General features: G+C 45.5%; 1 protein-coding gene across 1 annotated transcript; it reads right to left on the bottom strand.

Annotated features, from left to right (window-relative positions):
• Nucleotides 1–4,420: 4,420 nt before the first annotated feature.
• GFRA3 (GDNF family receptor alpha 3) lies at nt 4,421–20,080 on the bottom strand. The gene is made up of 8 exons (XM_008691553.2): nt 19,405–20,080; nt 13,416–13,700; nt 10,008–10,100; nt 8,367–8,679; nt 6,088–6,191; nt 5,788–5,922; nt 5,324–5,412; nt 4,421–5,121 (listed from the first exon to the last, which is right to left on the bottom strand). Exons 1-8 carry the CDS (start codon nt 19,601–19,603, stop codon nt 5,032–5,034), a joined length of 1,308 nt encoding a protein of 435 aa, XP_008689775.2. The 5' UTR covers nt 19,604–20,080; the 3' UTR covers nt 4,421–5,031.
• Between the last annotated feature and the right edge of the window lie 2,751 nt (nt 20,081–22,831).

Raw genomic sequence — 22,831 nt, 5'->3', positions numbered from 1 at the left:
AAACATCTTCTCTTCTAGGAAACCATATCTACATCCTAAAAGAGCTCCTCCCCCTTACCCCACACTCCTCTTCATAGCCTCTGCTGTAATTAAGGACTTAGGGTCTCACCCCAACACTGCACAAAGGTGATGTGGATCAAAGATCATGCCTGGGAGTCAGGGAGATTGAGGTTTGATTCCTGGATCAGTCACTTGTCAGCCCTATAATCTTGGACAAGTTGCTTGGCCTTCTCAAGCCCCCTTGTAAAATGGGGGGGAAATAGGACAATGCTGAAAAGTAAATGAGAGAATGCTCATTAAGCCATCAGCACCATGCTCCGTACACATGAAGCTCTTAATAAATGTTAGTTGTTATTACTGTCTCCGGCTCTCCTCCACCTTTAGACCCACCCCACAGTAGGCCAGCCAAGGTCTTGACCGGCTCAATATGTGAAAGGGGAATTTTATTGGACCAAGTCTCCAAGTTCCAGAAGTGAAGAGGCTTCCTCCTGAGAGAAGCAGAGATGCTGAAAAGAGACCGGAATTTCTGACAACCAGAGATCCCAAGAAAGGAAAGGGTGAGAGACCATGACTGTTGGTCAGATAGGATGTAGAGGTGAAGATGGAGGGTTATCAGCCAAAGAAACGGCAATGTTTTTGTCAGGGGGAAAAATCTTTTCTTCTACCTTCTTAAGTTCAGTATCTGGAAGCCTGTGAATTAAGTTAACAAAAGGCAGATTAACAGGAGAAAAGGCAAAAATTTTATTAATATTTACCTGCATGGAAATTTACAGAAAAGAAGTGAAACTCAAATAAGACCCATGGTTAGATTAGGGGTCTTGTGTGCCCTTCTAACAAAGTAAAGAGGGTTTGGGGCCAAAGGGCAATAGATTATGGGGAAGCGACTAGGAAATATATGGGGGAACTAATGGAAGAGAAGGGCTATTTTAGTTCATGCAAACTCATCTTGGTATTGACTCCCCCTCTTCAATTATGCCCTACTTTCAGGCTGTTATGGGGAGGGCACAAAACTCTTCCTGCATCTGTTGCTTCTCCCTTGCCTTCAGCTCAAAATAATCCTCAAGCCGAAGTGGCATATTTTGGAATGGCATACTCTGATCCCCTTCACTTTGCCTTACTCTTCAACCGTCAGAAACCAAAATCTAGCACAGCCTCCTTCTGCAGCCATGAAGAACTTCCACTCAGATCTAGCTCCAAGGGTGCTTCTCAGACCCAAAGAGCCACAGCACCTGGCCGGTGTTCCTACATTCCCCTCCCTTCCGGGTATTCAAAAAGGAAGCTCAGAGAAGAAACTCCAAGGCCAGGAAGGAAATCACAAAAGAAGCAAAACTGGGCCTTGGGTGATTCAGATGCACCCCAATTCCCTGACAAGAGTCTATGCCTTTGGGGTCCTGCTCAGCCACACTGTGTTCTTTGAGAAATGCCCTCTACTAATAGTCCAAGGACCCTGTAATTACTTTAGTAATATGTGGCTCTGTTTCCTTTACCTAGATGGTTGGCCTGGGATTGTGCCTCGACCCAGAAAAGCCAATCTAGGACCTGTGCACGGACAATCAGATTTTCTGTGAATTTGGAACTAGGATGGGAGATCATTGAAGGTGAAGTTGCTAGACCTGTAAGGTCATGCACAAGAAGTTGGCCTACAGACTCAGGGCGTGATCCCGGCATCATGGGATCGAGCCCCACATCAGGCTCTTCCGCTATGAGCCTGCTTCTTCCTCTCCCACTCCCCCTGCTTGTGTTCCCTCTCTCGCTGGCTGTCTCTATCTCTATCGAATAAATAAATAAATAAAATCTTTAAAAAAAAAAAAAAGAACTCTCTAATAAAAATAAAAAAAAAAAAAAGAAGAAGAAGTTGGCCTACAGAGAGAATGAAGTAGATGGTTCAAGATGTCTAGGCCTTCAACAGAGAGCATTCAAGGATGGTTCCTGACTCACCACTCTCAGTACCGCAAGGCCTGGCTGAATTCCCTGGGATTGGAGTACACAATATTTTCCTTTTACTAAATAATTCCAGTGTTTCTGTTAGCCAAAAGACCCTTGACTAAGACATTGACTTTCTTTGATTCTAGGTCTTCTTATCCAAGGTCCCTCAGATCAGAGATACAGACCCAGAACTCTGGCTTCCATCTCGGAATTCAGAGCTTGAATAGTGAGTCTCCCAGGGGCAGCCCCATCGAGGATTCAGCCCACAATTGGAAGGAGAGCCAGCACTCACCTGCTCCAGAACACCTGGTACCAGAGGTAATAATAGTAACAGTTACTTTATTGAGTATTCCTCCTGTATCAGACGCTGTACCAAGCACTATTTCCAGTCCTCCAAAGAACAGTGATTGGTTTTTTTAATTGGTTTTAGTATTTTTACTATTAGCTAACTTAAATATACGTGAAGAGCAAAACAAGCATAAGTTCCTCATGTTTACAAGCTTTTCTAGAAATAGGAAGCCAAAAACTTGCCAACCACAACCATTAAAATTGATATAAACAAGTGAGGTTCAGCTGTTAGAGTCCTGGGCTGCTCTTCACCAAAATGGTAGCTTATGAATGGTCAGGGAAAGGTCTTGAAAAATACTCATAACCTGGCATTAGAGCAAGTGCTTGTTAAAGGTTTGTTGAATGAATGAATGACTGAATGGGTGAGTGTGAAAAAGACAGTCTGCTCTACCCGGACCATGGAGAAGCCTGTAATTCAGCACTCTGTATTTACCACTGCAGCCGGTGGCCCTTCCCTCCTTGTTACCCGGGAGCTAGTCTAATGGCATTCACCATTCCACTCAGTCAGAATACCATTAAAAGCTTCAGTCCAGCCACTGTGCCCCCACCCCAGGTCTTGGCTCTGGGCCCTGGGCTTGGGGAGTGGTCTGGTTGTTTACCAGAAATTTGGACCTTCTTCAGAGAAAAGCACAGATGACCTATTAGTCTAATTCAAGCACTTAGCAAGGAATGACTGTACCATTCACACCCCCAGCCCCAGGCTAATGGAGCCAAAGCAAATGGAGAGGCTTTGCCAGCTCACAGATCTTCCTGGGAGGGGAGGAAGGGGAAGGTCCACCCAGCGCCCCACTGAAGTTTGCAGGGAGGTACGCTGGCTGAGCATTTCTTGGGGTCAGGGTGGGCTATGGGGATACAAGAATGTATAAGGAGAGGCTTCCCTATTCCACCTATCACTCTGGCAGCAACTCTGCATATCCTACCCCCAGTCACCTCCTCACTACCTTAAAACTTGGTTGGGAGAAAAATGGGAAGACAATCAAATATCCAATATGTAGAACTGGTTAAATAAACTATTTTATGAAGGAACATGTACTCATATAAGTCCATGTTCCGCAGCTGATAAAAAGGATGATGTAGTTCAAGCTTGACTCATGTATGCTGAAAGATACCAGTGACTTACATAGGGATACCCCATTTATATAAAATCATACATACCCACCGATTCTCACATACACAAGTACACAGAGAGCATTTGGCAGTTTGCGAGTGGGATTTTAAAGATTTCACTTTCTTCTTTATAATTGTCTGTATCGTCCAAATCTTCTACAAAAACCACTTACTGTAATTGCTACCTTTTTTCAGTTCTTACTATGTGTCAGTCCCAATGCTTTTACATGGATTATCTCATTCCTTATGAAGTGGGTTCTATGCTTTTTCATGTTACAGATGTAGATAGTGAGGTCTAGAAAGGTTGAGCCTGAGGTCATATAGCTAGTAACAGACAAAGTCAAATGTTGTTGGAGGATCCAATGAATTAATGCATGTAGTAGGAGCTCGATAAATGAGGGTTGTTATTATAATTATTGTACAGCACTCATCACACTACCTCATTCTTCTTCTCTTGTCTACTCTCCTGCTCAGGTGTGTGAAAGACTTGAAAACGGGATCTGAATTATTACTTCAGAATCTCCTACATCCAGCACAGTGCCTCAAAGAGCCAGCACTCATGAGATGCTTATGGAAAGAGTGAGTGAATGAATGAATGAATGAATGAATGAATAGACAAATGTCCGCAGCTCTAAAAATATATTTTTCCAACTACTTTGTTTCCTTATCCCAACAGGATTGCAAATGAAAACAAGGACCAGTCTCTCCTTTCCTCTGGCCCCCATTATGGTCTGGAGCAAACCAATAACATGCTCAAAAAATGCTTTGATTGACTAAGGACACTCCCCTCTCAGCTGCTGTGGCAGATCCCAGACAGTATGCTAGAAATGGCTGGATCTGGGACAGATACAAGGTCCATACCTCCCATAAACTATTTTTTCTTCCAATTCCATGTCAAGTACACAGAGAGGTTGAGAGACTTGCCAGAAGTCACACAGCAATTGGTGGCAGGGTTGCTGTCTTACCTGGCCTCTACTCCTGTGTCTGTAACACTCCTAATTCTGTATAAATTCACAATGTGAGAAAATGGCAAAAGAGCAACGTTTTTAAGTAAAATGTTTAATCATGATCCAAGGGGCTGGGGGTACTTCAGGATGGTAGCAGGAAGAAAGCAAGACCCAAATGCTCTGGCTCTTGATGCTCAAATGCTCTGCAGGATCCCCAGGTCGGGTAGGCAGCAGGTTCCCATCTCCCCCATTTAGAGGAGGAGATAAGGGGGTAGGAGTCTTGCCCCAGCCTTCCTCACAACGGGGAATGTCTTTCTAGGCTGCCTCAGAATATCTAGCCCTGCCTACCTGGAGAATGCAATAGAAAATGACTGATTTGTTAGAGCCTGGGTGATTCTGGTGGGCAGGAGGAAGGGATTAGGAGAGAGCTAGGTAGAGGTGGTCTCCACCAGAAGATATGGCTAAATCATGGTCACCAAGTCCTAAGGAAGGGCAGCCTGAGTCAAAAGCAGAGGGAATGAGAACTCAGCTGGTCAGTTTCTACTATGACCCCACCTGGAGTGAGCAGGATATGGGGGGTAGAGTCAGGGTCACCATGTTGTTTACTGCACCTCCTTCCTGATGCTGCTCTTTCCTTAGCCCTTGCAGGCAGCAGGTCAGGCTGGGTGTGGGGAGAGGGGAGAGGGGCCCAGGGGAGGTCCAGCTACCAGAAGCTCAGGAGCAGAATCAAGGGAAGTGTACAGGAGAAAAGAGAGGGCACCCAGGGCTGTGGCCTCAGAGCAGGGTTTTTGTTCTGTAGAAGAAATGGAATGGAGTCAGCTCCACCCCCTTCACCATCTCAGCCTCAGTCAAGGCCTTGTCCCCCTCCCCTGAGGTATCCATCAGAGGTCTATAGTATTCAGGACCACAGTGAGGTCACCCCCTCTATCCCCTTCTCTGGGTTTCCCCCAGCTAGTCCAGCAAAGGTAAGAGGTGTGTAATAGAGGAGGGCCTACCTGGCGCTCGATCACGGAAAAGGTAGAGTCTGCCCAGTCCTGAGAGAAGAGCTGGCTGTGAAAACGCATCTTAGCTGCAATGGCCTCCACTGAGGAGAGGAAAGAAGGTAGAATGGAAGCAGGCAGATGATAGAGATTTCTCAGGCTCCCATGGAAGGTAAGGGAATGTTTCAGGGACCCTGGCATATAGCAGGGCAGATGGGAGTGGGCTATTGTCTCATTCTGCTTGCTTATTCCTTGAGTTGGAGAGCGGCCAAAACAGGTCGAAGAGGCAGCTTGGAGGGGAGGGTCACTCAGGGAGTAGGAGAAGGAAGAAAGGCCCAGACTTGGGGGGATGTAAACCCATGCTGAGGAGGGGGCAGGAGATGGATGGAAGCAGGGTGGACCACAGAGCTGACCCTTTTCCTCTCCCTGGATCCAGCTGACAGAACCACGGGGGCTGGGAGCAGGTGGAACGCACTCACTGAGGCAGGGGTTGTGGGAGAAGGACTCTTCCAGCTGCTCACACTCTTCCTGCAGGTTGCCGCTGCCTCGGCAGGTGCAGCTTAAGGCAACGCTGGTGTTGACGTTGCTGACAAAGTTGGGAGTCATGGCAGTCCCTGTGGGGTGAAGAGAAGATTGTCAGGGCCTTGGCCAACCCAAACTTCAACTCCCACTCTTTGACACCTGCCTCAGGACCACTCCATCTGGTTCAATCTCTGGAGCATTCTCACCCCCAGGGCTGGCCACCCTGTGGGCTCCCCTCACCTGGCCCCCAGCCTCACCAATCAGCCCCATGTATGCTCGCAGACATCTGGAATGTTCTGTTGCACAGGTCCCTAGGATGTCCAGAGGATGGCAATGGGTCTGAAAATCCACCAAACGAGATCTGGAAGAAAGGAAATTTTAAGAGTCCTCACTGAAGGTCTGGCCTGCAGCCTTCTCCCTTGCTACCCCTTCAGCTGACATACCCATCTTCATGCCAAATCCTCCTCTTTTTTCAGGGCCTGGCCCAGGGCTTCCCCCTCAGTGAAGCCTGTTCCTGTCATGATTAAATGCACTATTGCTCTATCCCTCAAAGCATACCACTTTGAATTTGGGCTCCATAATACCTAGCTATGAGATTTTGGGCAGCTTCTTTAACCTTAGTTTTCTCAACTATGAATAGAAATGAAAACAATACTGGGGCGCCTGGGTGGCTCAGTCGGTTGAGTGTCTGATTCTTGATTTCGGTTCAGGTCATGATCTCGGGATCATGGGATCCAGCCCTGAGCTGGGCTCTGTGCTCAGCGCAGAGTCTGCTCATCCCACTCCCTCTGCTCCTCCCCCTGCTCTCTCTCTGTCTCAAATAAATAAAAAAGTAAAATCCTTAAAAAATAAATAAATAAATAAATGAAAACAGTACGAAATAAGAGACTGCGTCTACAGCATTTAGCATAGTGGTTGGTACATACAAAGTGTTCATTAAATGTCAGATATTGTTATTATTCACACTGATCCTATAACAGGTGAGGCTGGTTATCTTCAGGTGATAGAATTCAAGTACATTTTTTTTGTACATACTTCTGCAGTTTTCTTTTCCTTTTGCCTTTTGTTAGATGGGTGGTTTATTTCTCTGTCACCCCCACCCAAATGCAAATTCCTTGAAAGGAGGGACAGTATCTTAGTCATCTAGCCCAGCACCTGCTACGTAATGGTAGCAGCTATGAGCACAAGAGGCAGTGTCGCCGAGCAGTTAGGCCAGCCTTCATTCCAAACCTCATTAAGTAACCTGACTTAATACCTGGATGAACCTCAACAAGCTATTTAAACTTTCTCTGCTGTGGTTTCTTCTTCGTAAAGTGAAAATGATAAAAAAACAATACCATCTATCTTACAGGGTTCTTGTAAGGTTTACATGAGTTGATACGCAGTAAGTACCTAAAACAGCACCTAGTCCATAGTAAGTACTCAGTAAGTGTTGGTGTAATGATGATTGAGAGCTTTTATGTAATATTTTAGAGAAGAAGGAAGAGGGGCTCAGAGAGGTTAGGTAATTTGCCCAAGGTTACTGAGAAATAAGGGTAGAACCAGGCTGCAAAACAAGGTTGGGGTGACTGTAGAATATGCATCAAACATCTTACAAGTCATCATGTACTTTGATTTGGTATTGGCATTTGTAAGAACACGTCCTAAGTAATAATTAGATTTGTGCACAAAAATGAGTAAGAGTGATATTTATTGTAGCATTATTTATAGCAATAAAGAAAGCAACCTAAATATCCGACAATAGAAGAAGGATTAAAAAAGTATGGGGCACCCATAAAATGGAATACAATATAGGCATTTAAAAAAACCAAGTTGTGGAAGGACAGCAAAAGACCAAATAAGCACCACTATTTATTGAGCACTTATTCTGCACCAGTAAGCTAAGCACTCTACATAAATTATGCAATTTAACGCTCACCAGAATCCCCTGAGATCTGTATTATTATCCCACTTTTTACAGAGGACTAAGAGGAACGTTAGGTTAAGTGATGGAGTTTTAGGTTAAAGTGATGGGCTCAAAGTCATACAGCCCCAGGCTTTACATTCACATCTGTCTGACTTCAGAGCCTGTGGTCACCACTATCCCATACTGCCTCCACAGAAAAACGCCCATGAGATATGCATATAAGCAAAAAAAAAAAAAAAAAAAAAAAAAAAAGCAAGATACAAATATATTTCTACAATATTGTTTTACCTGTATACAAAAAAGACTGGATGGAAACCCTCCCCAAAGTATGTGGATCATCTTCAGGTGATGGATTCTGAGTGCTATTTTATACGTTTTTATATTTTATACGTTTTTATATTTTCTAAAGTTTTTACACAAAGTCTTTACACAAAGTTGTTTTGAGAAAAGGGTTTCAGAAAATACTGAAGAGAGCTAGGGGGTGAAGTCGTTCCACGGTCCCTGGTGTGGGGGGCAAACCCAGCCGCGCACAGGAACGTGACCAGCGAGTAAGAAGCGGCGTGTGCCGCGCCCTCGCCCACCCTGCCCGCCCACACCCAGCACCTGCACGCCCACACCCAGCACCTGCACCTGCACAGCGGGTCAGAGATGCACACGCGCCGCAGCTCCAGGCAGTTGGGGGCCCCAGACGGCAGCGCGCAGCTGGGGGCGATGGTGTTGCGCCTGCGTTGCCCGCAGCCCTGGTCCGCGGGTGCGCATGGGCACAATAGCAGGCCCTGAGCGTGGGGCTCCGACGCCTTCTCAAAGAAGGCGCGGAGCTGCCGGAGGCAGGTGTGGCGTTGGCAGTGGGACCCGGAGCACGCCTCCCCATAGGCCTTGCGTAGCCGGTCGCACTTGTCATTAAGAGTACACAGCATGGCGAACTTGAGGCAGAGGTCTGAGTCTGGGGGGAGAAGGGCACCAAGTCACCAGTCGTCTCTGCAAATGTGCAGCCCAGTTTTGCTAGGAGCCCCTACAACCCTCTGATTTAACAAGGACGGTGCTGGGATAGGTGAAAACGGCCTAATACGGCCCGAATACGGCCACTGCTAGTCCGAGGCTTTCCCACTACCCATAAAGTCTATCTGGTATTTGTGAGCTTCCCCCATCCTACTCCTCAGTTTGCCTAGGTGTAAACATTAGGCGTAATTAATTGCTTGCATAGGTGTAATTAATTAATTAATATAAAAGTAGCCAGCTAGCTTTCTAGCTATCTATCGTCTATCGCTCTCATTTATCTAGAATTGAAGTGTCCAGAAAACTCAACTGAAACTCCTTCCTCAATCCTACGCAGTGAGTGAAATCTCATGGTGGAAATCATTATCTAGAGGCCCCATAACATTGTAAAGCACTTTGAGCCATCAGAAACAGATGTAACCGAATTCTACTTATTTTTGTTTTGTTTTGCATCTATTCTGCCCAGTTTTAATAACACCTGTCTGTCTTTAATGATTGATGCATGCATAAAAGCTCCCCATACTCTGAGTCTTGGGAAATTATGGTGCTATTCCTATTAACAGAATATTCTAGCAGTCAGAACAATGGAGTGACTGGAACAGGTTATTCCCAGATTCCTTGTAAGTAAGAGTTTATGTGTAAATCTCTGTGCTTTTCTCTGAAAACTCTATTTCCGATATATAGGACTGATTGTACAACAAAGCTCACATCTTTCTCAAAAAGCAAGTGCATGCATGTGTGCTCCTTTCCAATTAACACAACAGCCCCACTTTCCTGAAAAACATGCATTTTAGTCCTTGCCAGACAGATGGCTCCTGCCCTGAGTCACCCCTGAGGAGTCACATTCTCTCTCGCCATTTTCCCTGCCCAACACCTCGCCCATCCCATTAGAATGGTTTGAAAACAAGCAATTTCCTAGTCTTCAGGGACGAAAAGCTACTTTCCTAGCTGCCTCGAATAAGGGTAAATACTTCATATTTTTTCTGGGACTGCTGCCACTCCATCAAACCCTTTGTAGAGACCCATCTTTTGGAACCTGGGAGCCCTAATGGGCTCCCTTCAAATGCCTCCCTAATACCGATTGCTCTTTGTTGACTCATAAGACCACACCATGCCCACAACTTAGACTCGCATCCTGACACAATGCTTCTTTAGTTACCTGGCAGACTAGAACTCTCCCCCTACATGCCCTCTGGTTTGTGTTCCCCACCACCCACGCTTCCTTCGGGGTCCAGGCCCACCCGTCATGCCCCAGCCTCAACTTGCCCTCCACACCTGGTTTGAGCATGTTCAGTTTGCTGAGATTCATTTTCCAGGGTTTTCTGGTCACTGCGTCTTCATAGGGGGAGACATCCAGTTCAAAGTCACCTAGAGACAAGGTGACAAGAATCCTGAGGACTGGGCAGAGGAGTGGGAGCAGGAGGGGCTGAGGCTGCTGGGTCAGCCCTCAAAGCCCTGTGGAAAAAAGGAAAAGGCATAGTCTCTACCTAACTAGCCGCAAGCTGTTTAGAGGTGAGAAAAAAAGCAAGGCCATAAAGGTATAGCCTGGGCTCAACGAATACCCTGGGTTCAATGATAAGAATAATAAAGCTACCACTTGTTGAGTACGCTGGGCGCTGGGCATCACAACATCGGTAAAAAAGAAGAAAAAATTCAGTCTCAATCCTCTTAGAAACCTTTGGGTAGGTAAGAAACAGACTGAGACAGGTTAAGTCACTTGCTCAGGCTCACAGAGGCTAACAAGTGGAGCTGGGACTTGAAACCTGGACTATTTAATTCTAGAGTCTCCACTCCTAACCACTAGACATATGACCTGTGGGTACATAAGAAGGCAAGAGGACTCTGTCTTGTTTTCTCACACTCTTGAGGAAGGGGCAGTAGTAGACTCTGGTGTAGGCCTGACCACCTAGCTATGGAGATGCATCACATGCCGAGGAGGTAGAAGTGAGGCCGGATCCCAAACTGAACCTGACTGAGAAAAGCAGAGAACTCTGAAAGAGACAATGATCTCAAAGGAAACATACCTTTCTCAGTCACCCCCAGGGTGCTGTAGACTCCTTAAGGGGACATAATAGGTCTTATAAAGTGACTGCATAGCTCATACACATGGTAGGTACTCAATAAATGTTGGGTAATAAATCTTGTTGGAAGAGAGAGGTGAGAGTGCAAGGTGTCACCCAATATGGTGGAAGCCAGATATGTAGTGGTTAGTTGGTTTTTACTGCAGTATAACCTAGCAAATTCTTATTAAAACTGTAACTGATATCTAGAAATGAGTGCAGCAGTAACAAAAAAAGTTCTAAAATGTGTGGTATTGGCTTTGGGACTGGGCAGTGAGTGGATGGTGAATAAGCTGTTCCCAGGGTATGAAAAATGGCAGTCCTCAATATGCAGTGGCCACACATTTGGTAAAACTGTTGCCTGCAATAACTTGGAAGAAAGATGTACTGAATGAGATTGTGCTTTAAGGGAAAGAAGCTGAGAAGCAGAAGGTTCTAGTATGTCTTGATTGCTATTGGCTGCATTTTGCAAGGTACTACAAGATAAAAGCTCAGAGAAGTGGCCAGTTTGCAAATAGGGAGGAAAAAGAAAAGAAACAATCCATAAATTTAAGGATTTGTAGGATTAAGAGATGCAACTGCTTCTCATATTCAAATAGTAAAAGATAAAACTGAAAGATGTTTTGAGTAATAAGGTCTATCACAACTCAGCCTTAGGGCAAAGACCAATTCAATGATATGGCTATCATGCCCTTTGTGGAGATCTCTCATTGATTAAGATGGTATCAATAAATCCTGCCAGTTAGACAAATATGCTCAGGGAAAAAAGACTAGGGTAGTGGCTCTCCCACAGAAGCCTGCTAAGAGCAAGATACTTCTAATTAGGTCTAGAAAGAGACACATGTCTTGAAAAGAATTATGGGGAAGGCTACTGGCACACGAAGTGACAGAAACCAAAGATATAAAAAGCAATTAAGTTTTGAGAGATTTGTACTGCTAAGAAGCACCAGCCTGGATTCAAATAGATTCTATTGGAGCCTTAAAATATCCCAGCATTCCTCAGGTAGCAAGCAAGCTGAGAACGCTGTTCACTCCTCAAGGAGGTGGTGGTTTCCAATATCCTTCTCAGACATGGCCACAGAAAATAACAGGAAAGGAAGGACCTGCCAAAGGTAGGGGGGTTGGGCCAAGAGCCCTGGAGAACAAAGGATAAAGCAGTTCTCCTAAGGAGCAAAAGCAGAGCCTTATTAATAAGAGCAGTGCCCACTACCAAGGGAAGATGGACCTTACAACGTTTATGTAGTAGGACATCAGAACGACTATGAAGCATTGTCTGCTGTGTGCCTCCCATTCCTCCCCTTCCTGAGAGTGTTTGTTGTGGTTCTCCTGTCCCTGTTCCACTGTTGTATACAGAGTAGATATTGGAGGCAGATGACCTGTCCTTTTTGTCCATAGGTAGCAAGATCAAGAGAAGTCATATCCAGACCTGACAGAGAAATTATCACAATATCCTAGGCTGGGAGCCTGATGTACTGTTTGGATAGAACCCTTAGGGTATCTTCCTTAGAAAGTGGGTTGATAGGAGGCTGACTTGATCAGCTGGAAGAGCAGGTAACTCTCTCGATCTTGGGGTTGGGAATTTGAGACCCACATTGGGTGTAGAGGGTTTATTTTATTAAAAATAAAAAATCTGAAAGAAAGAAAAAGAAAGAAAGGAAGGGAAGGGAAGCGAAGGGATGGGAAGGGAAGGGAAGAGATGGGAAGGGATGGGAAGGGAAGAAGGCGGTTGATATATTTTGCTTGTGGAAGAGAGAAATGAGTGTTTTAACCAAATAGTGGACTATGGTAGATTATATATTATCTCTATTTTTGCCCTCCCTGTAAAATTATAAATCCTCACTTACTGCCATGTGATTTTCAGGGTCTCCCGTGGGAGAAGTATGCTTCTCCCTCACCAGGGATGTCAGGCTTGGTCATGGGATCTGTTTTGTTCCCATGTGAGCATTATTTTATGTAACAACTGAGTAGAAGCTTAGGCATCATATGCTTCTGTCATTGCTTATTTCCTCTGACATGAGTTCCCAGATGCAGGCTGTACGTTCAGCCTGCATCCCAAAATGAAGAGGACACATGACACAGCTAACACAATATGAGTAAGAACTAAACCTTTGTTTTACAAGTCACTGTCTTGTTATTGCAGTGTAGTCCAGTAAAAGCTAATACAGAAAGGTGTCTTTGGAAAGAGTCAGAGGAAGCTCCTCTCTCTTTGGCTATTCCAGTGTCTTCTCTCTTACTGCCTTCTGTCTGGTTAAGGACACTGCCTCCCAGTCTCTTTGAACTTATGGATTACATTGTATTGGCAGTCTGTGAACGGGTTAAGACCATTTTCCTCCATGTCCTGTCCATGCCCTCTGTTCCAGGTTGGGCCTCAGCCTGGCTCAGAGCTCTGCCAAGAGGCAGCTACATGTGACCAGGTAAGAAAGGGGGAAGTGGGGAGAAGGGAGGGCAGTGTTGTGGGTGCCCAGGATATCACCAAGTCCTCCCTCTACTTCTTACTGATGTCAAATGCAGAACTTCATTACCATCCCAGTCAGAATCTACCCATCTGGCCTATATTCTGCAGGATTAAATAACAACCCACAAGAGCCACCTTCCTTAGTCCACTCTATGATGGGGGCCTCACCAAGGCTGCGGGCGAGGTGAATGGTCCAGTAGATGTCCAAGCAGGCAACTTGGTTCTTCATGCGGCGGTGGCATGTGCAGCTCATCAGAGAGCTATTCCTGAGGTGCTGTGCTGCCTCCCTGCACTCCTCAGGGACCAAAAGCTCCTGTGCAGGTGATGGGGTGCTTACACTAGAGGTGCAGGAATTCAGGTGGTGGTAGGCAGCACTGCAAATAGGATCGAACTGGCACTTCCTCCTGGCCTGGATACAGCTGTTCACCAGCCGGCCCTCGGTGGGGAGGGGGTCTGTTGTGGAGGAAGAGAGACCAGGTGAGGCTCACACGAAGTCAGAGTAGCTCCCTGGGAGTAACAAGTTGTTAGGTAGAGTAGGGGGATCCAAGATGAAACCTTGGGCAGGAAAGCCTTGGGGTGGCACCAAGGCCTTTAGGAATAAGTGGGGAGAAAAGCCCCGCAGGAGTAAAGAATCTGTAGCTGTCACAATTTGGACAGAATAGATCAGGTCCAAGAAGAGGTGGGTTTCAAGAGAGGCTGCTCAGCCTCCTAGGAGGGGGACTATTGTTTGAAGCTGAGCCTGGTGACCCTGCCATGCACAGGGAAGAGGGCCCTTGGCAGAACAATCCATGCGCAGGGCTAGTATCAGAACCAGAGAGTTGACAGTGTGCATGGAAGTGCTAAATGACAGTTAACAACAACTCTGAAGCTTCCATTAAAAGTCACTTAAAAATACCTTCCAGGGGAACGGGTTGGTGTTGGGCTTGGGGAGCTTTTGCTGATTCTGTCACTCAAGAATACCAAGGTTGGTTATAGTTCGGCCCTCATGGAAGACACTACCTACATTCTAGGACTTAGCATCCCTATCAAAGGGTACCAGAACGCCATCATGTCATCAGTTTTGCAAGGTAAAACTTCTAGGAGTCATTTTTGGTGGTTCTCTTTCCTGTTCAATCCAACAAGTCCTGTCAATTCCGCAATATATCAGGAAACCATCCACTTCTTTCCACCTCTATCACCACTTCCTTAGCTCAAACCACCATCAACTCCTGTCTGAACTACTTCCAAGACTCTTTATTGGTCTCCCTGATTCCATCTTCCAAATTCATTCTCCCATACCATTCAGCCACCTTTTTTTGTTGTTGTTTTCCAGCTTTATTAAGATAAAATTAACATATAACATTGTATAAGTTTTAGGCATGTAATGTGATGATTTGATTCATGTATGTACTGTGAAGTGATCAACCCAATAAGATTAGTTAATATATCCTTCACTTCACATAACTATTATTTTATTGTTTGCAGCCACCTTTTTTAGTGAAAATTTTTTAAGTTGGAAACCATTTTCATAGGGGTGAAATTCATGCAACATAAAATTAACCAGCTTAAAGGGTATAACTAAGTGGCATTCAGTACATTTATAGTGTTGTACAACCATCACATCTAATTCCAATGTATTCTTATTACCCCAAAAGGAAACCCACACCCATTAAATAGTCATTCTCCATTTCCCTCCCCCCTAATCTCTGGCAACCACTCATCTGCCTTCTGTCTCTACAGAGTTATCCATTCTGGATATTTCATACAAATGGAATCATAAAATACATTATCTTTTGTATCTGGCTCCTTTCACCTAACATACTGCTCTTTGTGGTTCATCCACATGGAAGCATACATCAGTACTTCAGTCTTCTTTATGGATGAGTAATATTTCATTGTATGGATATCCCATGTTTTGTTTATCTATATACCAGTTGATGGACATTTGGATTGTTTTCATGTTTTGGTTATTGTGAATAGAGCTTCTGGGAACATTCATGTATACGTATTTGCTTGAATTCCTGTATAAAGTTCTTTTAGGTATATATTTATGGGTGGAATTGCTGGGTCATATGGTAATTCTATGTTTAACTTTCTGAAGAACCACCAAATTGTTTTCCACAGTGGCTGCACCATTTGTCATTACTATTAGCATTGTACAAAGGTTCCAATTTCTCCACAAACTTGCCAACTCTTGTTATTTTCTGTTTTGTGTGTTCTTTTAACCAGCCATCCTTACAGGTGTGAGGTGGCATATCATAGTGATTTTCATTTGCATTTCCCTAATAACTTAATGATGTTGAGCATATTTTCATGTGCCTGTCATTTGTATATCATGCTTGATAATTTTTCATTGAAGTACAACATACAGAAACATGCATTAATCAAAATGTACAGTACAATGAATTTCAAATTGAATACACTGTGGCACCAGACCTCAGATAAAGGACCAGAACATTACCAGCACCCTAAATGCCCTCTGCCAGTCACCAACCCCTCCAAAGGAAACCAATGTCTTGATTTCTAACATTAGAGATTAATTTTGTGTTTTTCGATAATACAATATGTGCTTTTGGTGTCTTGGTTTCTTTTGCTCAATATTATGTTTATGAAGTTCACCCACAGTATTTTTTTTTGAAGATTTTCTTTATTAATTTATTTGAGGGAGAGAGAAGCTCGCACGCACAAGCAGGGGGAATGGCAGGCAAAGGGAGAAGCAGGCTCCCCACTGAGAGAGGAACCCCAATGTGGGACTCGATCCCAAGACCCTGGGATCATAACCTGAGCCAAACGCAGACGCTTAATCGACTGAGCCACCCAGGCGTCCCCACCAACACTATTTAGTATGGTTTTAACTATTTTTATTTTTCTTGCTGTATATCATTCCATCATATGAATATAACATAATTCTAATCGCAATTGGCATTATATGGGATCATCTCTTAAACAATGTAAATGAGATCATCTCATTTCTCGCTAAAATTTTTCCAACAGGGGTGCCTGGGTGGCTCAGTCGTTAGGTGTCTAGCTTCCGCTTGGGTCATGATCACAGGGTCCTGGGATCAAGCCCCGCATCCGGCTCCCTTCTCCGTGGGGAGCCTGCTTCTCCCTCTCCCACTCCCCCTGCTTGTGTTCCCTCTCTCACTGTCTCTCTCTCTCTGTCAAATAAATAATAAATAAAATCTTTTAAAAAAAAATTCTTCCAACAGCTTCCAATGCACTTAGATTAGGATCTAGTTTATGCACCCTGTTCCCTGCTCACTTATCTAACCTTACTTCCAAGCCCTCTCTTCCTCTCCCACTTCCTTCCATCCACACCAGCCTTCTGTTGTCACTGAACCAGACAAGCCTGTGTCAACCTTAGCATTTTTGCCCTAGCCTTTTTTTCTGCTTGGAATGTTCTTCCCCCTGATCTTCACATGGCTTGCCCCTTCTGATAATTCACTTTTCAGCCTAAATGTCACCGCAGAAAGACCATCCCCAACAAACCAATGTAAAATAACTCCCTAGCTACTCTACCACATCATTACTCCAAAACTCTGTATAGCACTTTTCATCACTTGATTTTTTAAACTGGATTTTTTATTGATTATCTCTCCATCTAGACTTCCACATCTATCTTATCACTACTCTGTTGCCAATGCCTAGAACAGTGCTTTTTTTTTATGAGCTCCTACTATTTAAGAAACAACCAAATAACAGAATAATTCTGTGAGCCACCTCTAACTTCTCTGAGCCCCTTCCCTCTAATTAAAATCAAAGTGCGGGGGTGCCTGGCTGGCTCAGTCAGTTAAAGTTAAGCGTCTGCCTTCGGCTTAAGTCATGATCCCAGGGTCCTGGGATTGAGCCCCACATTGGGCTCCCTGCTGGGGAGGGGAACCTGCTTCTCCTCCTCCCTCTGTCCCTCCCCACTGCTTGTGCTCTCCCTCTTTCTCTCTCAAATGAATAAATAAAATCCTAAAAAAAAAAAATTCCAAGTGCCAAAATTAGCCTGAATCTAGTCCAACCTTCTCTTCCAATCAAATGATAATCAAGTAGGTTATTTATTAAAATGCAGAATTTTTTACCCCATCCCAGAACTACTGAATCAGAGTCTCTGACGATAATGCCTGGGAATCTAAGTTTTAGCAAATTCACTGGAAAGTATGATGCACCCTGAGAACCGGTCATATCCAAAGCACAAAGGCAGGATCAGTAGCACTGATTACACCTTTTGCTTCAGGCTCCAATAAGCTTCAGCATGGCATTGTCACTCTTTTTATTTAAATTTTTGATATTTTGCTCACCATGGATTTTGGGGGGAGCACTGATTTTGATTTTTAGTATATGTGCTGCCGAAGCGAGGTTGATTTTGATTTTTAAAAAATACTGCATTGAGGGGCATCTGGCTGGCTCAGTTGGTGGAGCCCCATGTTGGATGCAGAGACCACTTAAAAAAAAAACCTAAAAAATCTTCAAAAATATATACTGCATTAAAATATTCTTTATCTTAACTACTGTTTCTTTGCACCCCCTTCACTCATTCACCTTAGTCCCAGTCCTGCCTTCACTTTCTGGACTTTAGTTGTTCAAATGTAAGGTGAGGGATTTGGATCAAACCAGTGTTTCTCAAAGGAGGGCTAGGGAAGAGAAACGTTAGGCCCCTTTAAGGGGTATATCATAATTTCCAAAGGTAATGGGTGGTTCAAAAAAGCATATTCGATCATTATATATGTGGAAGATGAAAAAAGCTTTTAAATTTCAAAAACAGATTTAGGGACAGCATGAGATACTTATTTTTACCAAAAGGGAAATAGGGATTTAAACAGTTTGAGAAATACTAAATGTTTAAGAGGTTACTTCTGGTAGGTACCCAGTAAGTGCTTAATGAAAGAAATGTAACAAGTCTAAGTCTCATTGCTTAAACTGTACTAAATATTGAGTCACAACAATTTTTAAAAGTAAATCTCTCTTATTTCATAGCTGATAGTTCACTGAGTCTGAACGGTGGTGGATTTAGGAGCAATTGCAGCTCAACAAAAGAAAGCAGGGGCAATGTTAAATTTCATCATAACAGGGGGGACTTGCTCCACTTAACTGGTTAATGAGGAAGGTGTTTAATGTTTACCCCCAATCTTGATGTGCAGCTATATCGTTAGGGTTACTGAGATTTTCTGGGCAGTCAAATCAGACTGGTGATACCTTGCTGCCCTGATTTACTGATGGAGTCAATCTGGACAGACCAGCACTTTCCCTCTTTCCTTCCATATCTGTCTTGCAGTCAAGATTGTATTTCTGCAGTACTACTTTGTGGACTGAGGTAATGGGTCCATGTGTAATCTCTGCCTCAGGATTTCCTCCACTCAGGCTCTGTGCAGGAGTCTCACAATAAGATTCCACGCATCCCAAAGTTAATGGGCATGTTCCCTGGGATCACAGATCCCAGGCTACCCTTCCCTGGGGAATGGCATGGTCCTAAAACCAGGCCTTGAACTATATATTCCACAAAATAGTTATGGTGTTTCTGTAATAGGGCAAGGCACTGTGCTGAGCCATCTTCCCCTATAGCGAGTCTTCTGCTTCAATTAAAACAATAAAAATATGTCCTGAAATGGGGGGGGGGAGTAGTTAGTGGTGAGGAATACTCTCAAATAATGATGTTAGCAAGTTCTAGCAGCAGTTTACAACCCTAATTTGTGACAAGTCAGTTTCAACAAAAACTTCTCTTCCTTCATCTGTACCTAGTGTCCACTTCCCCAGTCCTTACAGGGAGTGGAAGACTTGAAGCCCACGTGGAGCAAATGGCAGTCCTGCTTCTGATTCTTCTCGCCTTCTAGAGATGCTGTAGTGGAAGAGACCTGACTTGCAACTGTTCTGTGTCTGTGCAGACGCACGTCAAAAGAGGAACGAGACGGGGGTGGGGGTTGCGGGGGTGGAACAAGGAGATGCTTGGGTGTCCTGGCCATGGCTGGCGTTCAATCTACAATAGTTCAAAAACTGTATTAGGCATGGAAGGCGTCCACTTCCTGGCACCCTGGGATTCCTTCCTCGGACAGATGGACACCTGGGACCGACCGGGCAGCGGTGCGGTGCCCCAGCCCTCTCTGGGCACCTGTGACCAGCGCCCCGCCTACGCTCCTCTCCCCTCCTCCTTAATGCCCTGGCTGCACAAGCCCGCGTACGCACAGACGACACTCACCGGCTCCGAGCGGCAGCGGTACCAGCAGCAGGAGCAGGAGCACGGGCTGCAGTGTTCGCGGGTTTGGAGGACTCTCCATGGCTCGGTCCGCACGCCGGCCGTCCGCCTCCGAGACGCTGTGCCAGCGCTGGGAGCTGGGCTCCCCTCTCTCCTCGCGCCGAGGTTCTGCGAGCGGGGCTCCTCGACCGCCGCCGCCCATCGCCGCCTCCCGCCCTCCCCGCGAGCGGCGCCGACACTCTCCCACCAGGGTCCTGGGCGCCGCCCTCCAACTCCGAAGCGCACGGACGGACGCACACCGCTTCTTCTACTCTATGGAGAAGGCGGTGACGGTGGGGGCGAGCGAGGTCACGCGCCACGGTTTCCGCGTGCAAGAGGGTGCTCTACCCGAGCCTGCCCACCTGCCGTCTGCTGCCCTCGTTGCTTAGAGGAGGGTTCGGCCCAAGATAATGGTGGCAGCTGCCGCCATCTCGGGGGTCCAAGTATTTATCAAAAAAAAACCACCATTTCTCACTTGCTGGACCCCCACCCCACCGCCTCCAGAAACCACAAGTGAAATCTTGTAGCAAAACTTGAGCAGACCAGCACAGGGGCAGTTTCACTTCTAGTATTTATTTTTCCTCTTAGAATTTTCACATCCGTGCCTCCATTTCCCCTTGAAGTAATTTCAAGGGTAAACTCGGGCTATTATCATTAACCCCATGATTCTGCAAAGATAGGTTCCAGACAGGTGAAACGGCTGTGCCGAGGGCAGTCTTTGGCCAGATCCCGGGATTTATGCCAGACTAGCTCCCTCCAAAATTCAGTGCCATGAGGGAGAGTGAAAGGATTAAACTCTCCTCAAATTAGAGAATTCCCTGGAGGAACAACAGGATCGCTGAGGAAAGTGGCTAGAAAGACCACTTAGGAGCCTCCTCATTTTCAGGTGATGGTTCAAAAAGCAACCTATTCTACCCAAGATTAAACAGCCAGGTAGAAACACAGCTGCGCCCACAGCAGGATTTCTACCCATAAGGGTGAGGGTATTTGTTGGGTGTAGGGTTGATTCCTACCTGCTCCCAGGGTAAAAATAAAGGCACAATGACTTGGAAGAATAAGTGCTTAGAGGATGATGAAAGAAGTGGAGGGTTTTGCCCCATACCCTTGCAGCCCAAGCCCTCTCCTCACTTGTACAGAGGCCTGGCAGAGGGCCAGGAGGGTATTGAGAAGTGCAATATAAACCTCTGAGATTTATTGGCTGCTGCTTCTGAATATGGCCATCCTGCTGTGGCCTCTGGGGGGCATTTGCCGATGTAATCAGCCCAGAAAGAGAGTCATTCCAGCCAGGGGTGTAAATCACCCTTCACAAAGCTGGGAGAGAGACATGTGGCCCTAGATAAGGAAGGAGAAATGTGGCCTCTTGTGCCCTTTCCTCCCTTCTTCTGCCCAGGGGGAGCTAGTTCCCGAGCTGTAATGCACTTTAAATGGAGTTTGTTCTTCGTTTTAATCTCTATCTGCCCTGCCAGTCTTCCAGGAGAGCTGTGAAAGTGAACATCTGGCTCCTCAGCTTTTGTACAGGGCCTGTTTTCCCCCCAGCTCCACACTACCTCCCTGTTGTTCTCCTCCAGTAACGTCAGAAAGCTGTGGCTGGGCATGGATAGCCCCCACCATCCACTCCACTCTGGCAATAGTTTCAAAATGGGATTTAAAATGAAAGTGTAACTTGGGGCACCTGGGTGGCTCAGTCCATTAAGTGGCTGCCTTCGGCTCAGGTTTCATGATCCCACAGTCCTGGGATTGAGCCCCACGTCAAGTTCTTTGCTCAGCGTGGAGTATGCTTCTCCCTCTCCCTCTGCCACTCCCCTGCTTCTGCTCTCTCTCAAATAAATGCATAAGATCTAAAAAAAACAAAAAAAAGCAAAGGGAGACAATTTCAAAATTTTATTTAAGAGAGAGAGAGAGCAAGGCAGGGGGAGAGAGAAACTCAAGCAGACTCAGTGAGCACGGAGCCCAACTTGGGACTTGATCTCACAATGCTGAAACCAAGAATCAGACACCTAACAAACTGTGCCATCCAGGTGCCCCAAATGGTAACCATTTCAGGTGGTTGGGATGCTAGGAAACGGCTGAGAGACCTATGAATCAACAGAGGTTGGGGTGGGGGGAGATAAAAGGTGTCACCTCTGCTCTCCCCCTCCTTTTTTTTTTTTTTTTTTTTAAGATTTTATTTATTTATTTGACAGAGATAGAGACATCCAGAGAGAGGGAACACAGGCAGGGAGAGTGGGAGAGGAAGAAGCAGGCTTCCAGCAGAGGAGCCTGATATGGAGCTCGATCCCAGAACGCCGGGATCACGCCCTGAGCTAAAGGCAGACGCTTAACGACTGAGTCACCCAGGCGCCCCTGCTCTCCCCCTCCTTCAGCAACCAAGTCCAATCAAGTTTGGGTGGAAGGATAGGCTGGGAAAAGGCATGTGCTCAGGATGCATACTCTAAGTGTCTATTCAGTGCCATCTCCATGGAATGGACCAGGAAGGCAGGAACAAAGTCAAACCGCTAGGCTAAGAGCAATGCCCAATTCCACCTGTAATAGGCCAGCCTTTTTGTGAGAATGAGATGCTGGAGCATCTTTCTGTCTGGGCACTGGAGTGGAGAGCCTGACATCACTGGTCCTTGGATGACGACTGGAAACCAAAGGTAGGGGAGGGATAAGGAAGCCTCTGTAAATAATTATGACTCCAACACTTATATTGACAGCTCTTCCAATACACCCTCTCCCACCAGCCATGTCCCCTGTGACTGCCAACACCTGCTAGATAAGCAGCATTGCCTTTAGGAACCTTGTGGATAATGACAAATGAGCCTGTCCTTTCTACAAAGATGATACTACTCAGCCGTCATTCAATTCAATAATGTCTTTTGAGACTGATTATGGGTTCAACTTTGAACCAGGTGCAAAAATGATTAAGAGACAAACCCTGCCCTGGGAGGCTTAGCAATCCACTGATTGGGCTCAAAAGTCTAAAAACCTTGTATCTTACTCCACTTTCATTTGTAATCATGGTATTCTGCCTTCTACCAAGCCATCTCTCACTGGAAGCTTTAATTCCTGCTGCTCCCCTCACCTAGGATGTTAGCAGTGTGGTGAATAGTTAAGAACACAAGCTTTATAGACTGCTTGGATTCAATTCCCATTTCCAACAAAGGCTGGATGACCTTAGCACAGCACTTAATTTTTCTGTGCTTCAGTTTCTTCATCAGTAAAATTAATAACAATATCTACTTCATGTAAGGTTGTGAGGATTATACAAGTATACTGAGTAAAGAGTTTAGCATAGTGCCTGGCAAAGAGCACGCACTGAATAAATGATATCATTCCAGGTAGCATGCAGGAGTTAATTTTTCTATGAACTTGGCCTACCCCCACCACCAGACTTGCTGGTTTGGAGCTG

The sequence above is a fragment of the Ursus maritimus genome, unplaced genomic scaffold (genome assembly GCF_017311325.1).
Source record: "Ursus maritimus isolate PB19 unplaced genomic scaffold, ASM1731132v1 scaffold_5, whole genome shotgun sequence".
Taxonomy (NCBI): domain Eukaryota; kingdom Metazoa; phylum Chordata; class Mammalia; order Carnivora; family Ursidae; genus Ursus; species Ursus maritimus.
This window is presented reverse-complemented; position numbering and strand designations above follow the sequence as displayed.

Coding starts and splice junctions, on each gene's coding strand:
- GFRA3 (XM_008691553.2), bottom strand. CDS start 19,603: ATGGGCGGCGGCGGTCGAGGAGCCCCGCTCGCAGAACCTCGGCGCGAG. Junction 13,701..19,404: donor ACCGCTGCCGCTCGGAGCCG/GTGAGTGTCGTC, acceptor CCTCCACAACAG/ACCCCCTCCCCACCGAGGGC. Junction 10,101..13,415: donor TCACCTCGCCCGCAGCCTTG/GTGAGGCCCCCA, acceptor CCTTGTCTCTAG/GTGACTTTGAACTGGATGTC.